This window comes from Pteropus alecto, unplaced genomic scaffold (genome assembly GCF_000325575.1).
Source record: "Pteropus alecto unplaced genomic scaffold, ASM32557v1 scaffold189, whole genome shotgun sequence".
NCBI lineage: Eukaryota > Metazoa > Chordata > Mammalia > Chiroptera > Pteropodidae > Pteropus > Pteropus alecto.
The window spans coordinates 425,211-430,762 of NW_006442117.1; the positions used below are offsets into that span (position 1 = coordinate 425,211).

The 5,552-nt window shown below is 63.1% G+C and overlaps 1 protein-coding gene across 1 annotated transcript in view; it reads left to right on the forward strand.

Moving 5' to 3' along the window:
- COG2 (component of oligomeric golgi complex 2) overlaps positions 1–4,947 on the forward strand; it is a 25,016-nt gene extending 20,069 nt beyond the window's left edge. Inside the window, exons 15-18 of the mRNA XM_025039058.1 lie at positions 1–124; positions 1,372–1,511; positions 2,691–2,871; positions 4,312–4,947. Of these exons, the coding sequence (XP_024894826.1) occupies positions 1–124; positions 1,372–1,511; positions 2,691–2,871; positions 4,312–4,413 (547 nt within the window). The 3' untranslated portion in view covers positions 4,414–4,947. The remainder of the gene's footprint in view (positions 125–1,371; positions 1,512–2,690; positions 2,872–4,311) is intronic.
- Positions 4,948–5,552: the final 605 nt, after the last annotated feature.

Here is a 5,552-nt window from a genome sequence, read left to right on the forward strand (position 1 = left end):
CCGGGCCCTGGCGGCCTGCGAGCCGGCGCTGAGCAGCCGGGTCGTCCAGGACCTGAGCGAGTCCTGCTTCAGCTCCCTGAGGAGTGCGCTGGACGTGCCGCGGCTCTACCGAAGAACCAATAAGGTCAGTGTCCCGAGGGGACCCCGGGGCAGGGGATGTGGCGGGCAGGCTCACGGGAGGGGCCGAGCGGCATCTGTCCCCTCGGAGCAGTCGCTCCGGTGAGGGGGCCACTGGCGGTGGACGGCCGGGTGCGTTGCGGGCGGGCCTGGGATTTTCTGGATTCCTTGTCCTGGAGGAGAGGCGGCGCTGGCAGGGACCCCACGGTAACGAACTATCCTGGGTGCTGGGCCTTTTCTGTCCTCGCACCTCGTCTTTGGAAGGGTCAGAGTTCACCTGTTCCTCACCACCCACGGCGCCCGCTCCCAAGATGAGCCGATGGCTCAGAGCCTGTGTCCCCCGTGTCCCTTCGCGGGCGGGTGGCCCAGAAGCCCGTGTCGCACTTTGCACTTACTTCATTTTTGCTGGCGCTCCCTTCATTCCCCTCCGGTCCCCTCCTCCCAGCTGCAGAGCTGGGCTCAGGCCGTGGGCAGCTGAGCGCGCTCTCGGGAGCTGCCACCGCCTCCGAGACGTGCGTCTTAGCGTCGGCCTGGCAGCCCTGCAGACACGCCTGCCGGGTGGCACCCGCCCTCCGACGCGCATGCCCTTCGTGGCCGAGCTGAAGCTGAGTCAGCCTCTGGCCGCCCTCTTTCCCCTCAACGTCCGGGGCGCGCAGTAGGACCGCCACTCTGGCAGGAGACCTTGTCGCCGTTTCCTCTTTCCCGCCGACCCGACGCGCCCACTGCCGAGCGAGGCGCGTCCCTCCCGCCTGCCCTGCTCCATCTCACAGCGCACCGCGCCCAGCAGGGCCTGCGTTGTGGGCCGCGCACCGCGCTGAGTGAGCACGCGCACTAGTTCCTATGCACGGTGGGGGGGTGTCCTTCGCAGGCGCAGACACCAAACTGAGAAAAGTCAGGTCCCCCCCGGCCCTCGCTCCTCGCACGGCCGTCTGCTGACCAGCAGCGTCAGCGTCACGCGCGGGCTCAGAGCCCCCCCCACAGCCACCCACACACCGGACCACCCAGGTTTCACGGCACCACCGGTGACTGTGAGGGACGGGGGCAGCCCCCGGGCGCAGGGCCGTCGGGGTGGCCCAGCGGCCCCTCCCGCCGCCTCTGCCGATGTCCTGTTCTCCAGGTGTCTTTCTGGAGCTGACCCTCGTGGTCCTTTCCGGAAGGAACGAGGTTGGGTCCGTGTCTCGGCTAGTGCTTCATTCGTGTCACCTTGAACGACTCTTCTCTTTTCTCTGCCCGGTGCCCTGATCCACGTGCCAGGAGGTGCCGACGGCGGCGTCCCCTTACGTGGACAGCGCCCTGAAGCCGTTGCACCAGCTCCAGAGCGAGCACGGGGGACAGCTCGGGCAGGCCACGCTCCGGCGGTGGCTGGAAGACGCGCTCTCCGCCAGCACGCACAGGTGAGCAGCCTGACTTGGACACTTCTGGCTGTCGGGAGCCCTGAGCCAGAGGTCGCCGAGGCTGGCAGAGGCGGTGTGCCGCTGCGGTGGTCAGAACGAGAGGCCGTCAGTCCCTCGCCGTCGCTGGACGGCTGAGCTGTGCCCGCTCCCCGCCCGCCCACGGCTCTACCAGGCTCCAGTCAACCTGTCGGGGCCTGCGTGTGTCCTGGTGGCTTGCAGCTTACGCACCCCCGGGGTCAGGCCCACTCCACGGGGCGCCCCTGCCCTTCACTGTTGGGCCACGGCCACCAGGTCAGGCCGCTTTCCTTTAAGACCTTTGCTCCTGGCCCCGGCAGCCTGCAGTGGCTCCAGTCATGTCACGTGACCTCAGCACTGGCCTGGGTTCCAGTGGGCGATCGCCGTAATCGAGGAAAGCGGTTACGGGTGACAAAGGGCCAGGTCCGAACCCACAGCCCTGGGAAACGCCGGGGTCTCAGGTCGCTCTGGTCGAGGCCCTTCGCTTCTGACTCAGCCGCCTTCTCCCCAGACGCCGGCACTGGGTTACGTCGGAGGCACGGCATTCAGTTTCATTGTTGAATTTTGTTAGTTAGTTTTGCAGTAGTGTATCACATCAATTACTTACGAGTTAAGTGGCATTTGTGGGTTCATTTAGAACATAAAAGTGAATCGTATTACCAGTTTCTGGGGGCAAGTATATTTTAAATACCAAGTAATCAGCTTATAAACCGTTTCTAAATGTAACTCATTTGTAACTTGGACAGTGTATTGAGAATAGTTTGAAAGCAATTGGTTTTACTTAAGGTTTTGAAACGCTTTTACTCTTAGAAAGGCGAGCTCTTCCTGGGACCGGTCGTCAGCGCTTGCTCCTTGCCCCGGGGAGCGAGCGCCACGTGGTCACCTCCGATGTCTGGAGGACACTCGGGCCCTGCTTTTCTCTCAGTGTCCAGGACTAAAATTATAAACAAAATCCATGTTCGAGTTTCTGAAGGTCTGCGGGAGCGCAGTGCTGGAGTCAAAGCCCCACGCGTGGCCCTTGCAGCCTGAGAGACAGTAGACATTTGCCATGGCTGATGTTTTGTTGGAAGCGGATTTTGATCTTAAAAATCGTATCGGTCCACGAGTCCGTGAGTGTCCTGGGCGGCACGCAGACAGCGGCTTCAGCAGAACCGTTGTTCCCAGGTACTACGAGACCGTGTCGGACGTCCTGCAGTCCGTCAGGAAGGTGGAGGAGAGCCTGAAGCGGCTGAAGCAGGCCCGGAAGACCGCCCCCGCCCACGCCGGCGGGCCCGGCGGCGGCATGAGCGACGATGACAAGATCAGGCTGCAGCTGGCCTTGGACGTGGAGCACTTGGGAGAGCAGGTGACCGGGGCCCACCAGCAGTCCCAGGGCTCTGGGGCCGAGTCCTGAGGGTCACTGGGTGGCTCACATGAGCCCAGAGAGGCCGCCGTGGCCGGACGCCTGTTCCGGGTGCTGGGAAGGCTCAGGGCCCAGAGCACGGGAGGGTGAAGGACGTGCGCCCAGGACGTAGAAGGCGGGGAGGAAGGAGGGCGCCCGGCACCCACCTCCGAGACCCAGCTTTGGCGTTGGTGTCACTGACGCTGTGTGGCCACCAGTGCGGACGTCCGTGAGGCCCACTGCGGCGGCTCTCACCGGGACCGTGGTTCGGGCCCCGCCTGGGGCCCGCCGCGCACACAGTCGGTGCCGACTCAGGGTCTCTGGAAATGCTCGCTGCGTACGCTGAGTCCCCAGGAAGGCACCAGCCCTTGACCAACGTGGCGCAGCCTCTGCGCCCGCAGCGCTCTGTGAAGTGCGTGCTCTCCGTGGTGGGGTGTGGGCGCGTGTCCCCGTGCGGGGCGCGTGCAGGCCCCGTCCTCAGTCGCTGACTGACGCCCTTGAGCACCCAGCACGCAGGGACCTTCTCAGACGGGCTCGCGTGCTGGTTCAGTCTCGTGCACGGAGGCAGATCCCGAGGGAGGCTTCTCTGCTAGGGAAAAGGGAATCCTAACGTGTCACCAGGCGCTGGCTTTTCCAGCTCACCGAGAACCCTCTCTTACACCCGAGGTCGTTGCCGAAAATCTAAGTTTTCAACTTTAAGGTGAATTAGGGATACATCTCAGTGGACATCCATTGCCACGTTTCTCGATTTCACAAGAGACATTTAAAAAGTCCTTTTATAAGCAAGACGGTTTGTGTAAAAAGGTGAACAAATAAGCGAAAGAAAAGGAGGGAGGGAGGGCAGCAGGCGGCGGTCCTCACCTCGGTCCAGGCCCCGTCCCAGCCGCTCGCCCGTGAACCGAAGGACTCGGCGGACTACCCCGACCCCCCCGGCCCGGCATGTGCGCGCGGCGTCGCCGTGACACCGAAGTGGGAACACGGCGTGCTCATCCCGGTCACAAAGCAGTCTGCCGTGGCCGCTCGCCAGCGTCGTCCATTAATCAGCTTCCAGAGAAAGGCTGTCGGCCTGGAAACCAAGAGCTCGGGCCAATCCTCTGAATGGTCTCCATGGGAAAAGAGCTCCCTTATTCTTCCCAGTCCACAGAGGGGCCCAAACCCCGCCGGCTTCTGACGCAGTGGCCCGGTGAGCTGGCCTGCCGGCTCCCTGGAATGCTGAGTCTGACCCCGAAAAGCGAAGCAAACGAGCAGGCCGTTTGCTCTAAAAAGGAAAAGCATCTGCCGGTCTTTAGGGAGCCTTGTCCTGTTTAGCGGACGGTGGGGTCGGCCGTTTCGTGGTTCGTAAGGGTCACGTTCTCACATTAAGCTTAAACCGCAGTGGCTTAACTGTTCTCTCGGCCTTTGCAGATACGGAAGATGGGCCTGCGGACACAGGACATCAAAAGCTTTCCCGCTCTCGCTGAGCTGGTCGCTGGGGCCAAGGACCAGACCACGGCAGAGCAGCCTTAGGCATCGGGGGTCCGTGGGGACAGGCAAGTTGGACGTCCCCAGCCTCCCAGCCTCTGCAGCAGAGAAGTGCGCCCTGTAGTCTCCAGCAAGGCCCGGGCGGCTCAGCCCCCGTAGTTGGGTCTTTTACCCAAAAGGGACACTAAAGCCTTTTTCCGTTGTATGGAAGATACTTTTTACAAGACGTTTGAAACTTTCTACTGTAGTTTACAAAGCAAATTATTTTATTTTTGTTGCAAGTCTTACTGGGAAGAGCTAATCTGTAAAATACGATCGAGGCACATGTATAGTACGCACGGCACACGAGGAGTGTCCTCCCCGACCGGCGGCCGGAGCCCGGATGGCAGGGGGCGGCCACGCTGGACTGGGGACGGGCGACAGCTCGTTAGAGACTTGGCGGACGAGGCCGCGAGGCATGGGTTCTCGCTCTGCCGGTCGGCGTCGAGACAGTGCTGCGTCACGCTCGTCACCCGGGCCGTGGGGAGCGAGAGCCAATCGGAAGGGTTTGTTTTCTAAATACAAGTCGAGTCCTCTGGAGCGTGCTGCCCTTTCTTTGTGGACCCGGCGCCGGTCGGATGCCCGTGCCCGCGAGGACAGGTTTCCTTGGGGGCCGGCGCCCCTCGGGCCTCTCGGCGGGCCCTGACCGGCCCAGAAGCTACGTTGGATGTGTGCAGTCTGTCACACGGTGACGGGCGGCCCTGCCGTAGCAGCCCGCAGGGCGGTGTCGCAGAGCACGCCGCTGGTTCGGTGGCCCGCCAGCCGTGTGCCTGTGAGAGTGTGTCTGCCCTGTCACTGTGACGGTGACAGGAAAGCCAGCGTGCTCATCCCTAGCTTGGCGTGTCTGCGTCTCAGCCTCTTCGTGCGAAGGTTAGTTCTCGGGAGAGCAGGGCAGAGCGAGAGCCCGGGGCTGACCCTTGGGGGGCTGGGGCGGAGCTGCAGGGCCGGGGGCAGCACAGAGGCCCCCGCGAAAGCCCCAGGAGCCGCTCCCTGTCCCCGGACACACGCCCGGAGGTGCTGGGGGCCTTTTCCTGCTCAGGAGGTGGGTACTGATCCCTTTGTCAGCAGCAGAGTGAACGCGGCCGGCTTACGGGGGTGGCGCTGCTGTCCCCGAGGGGCTCCTCAAGCCTCGGTGTGAAAACAAG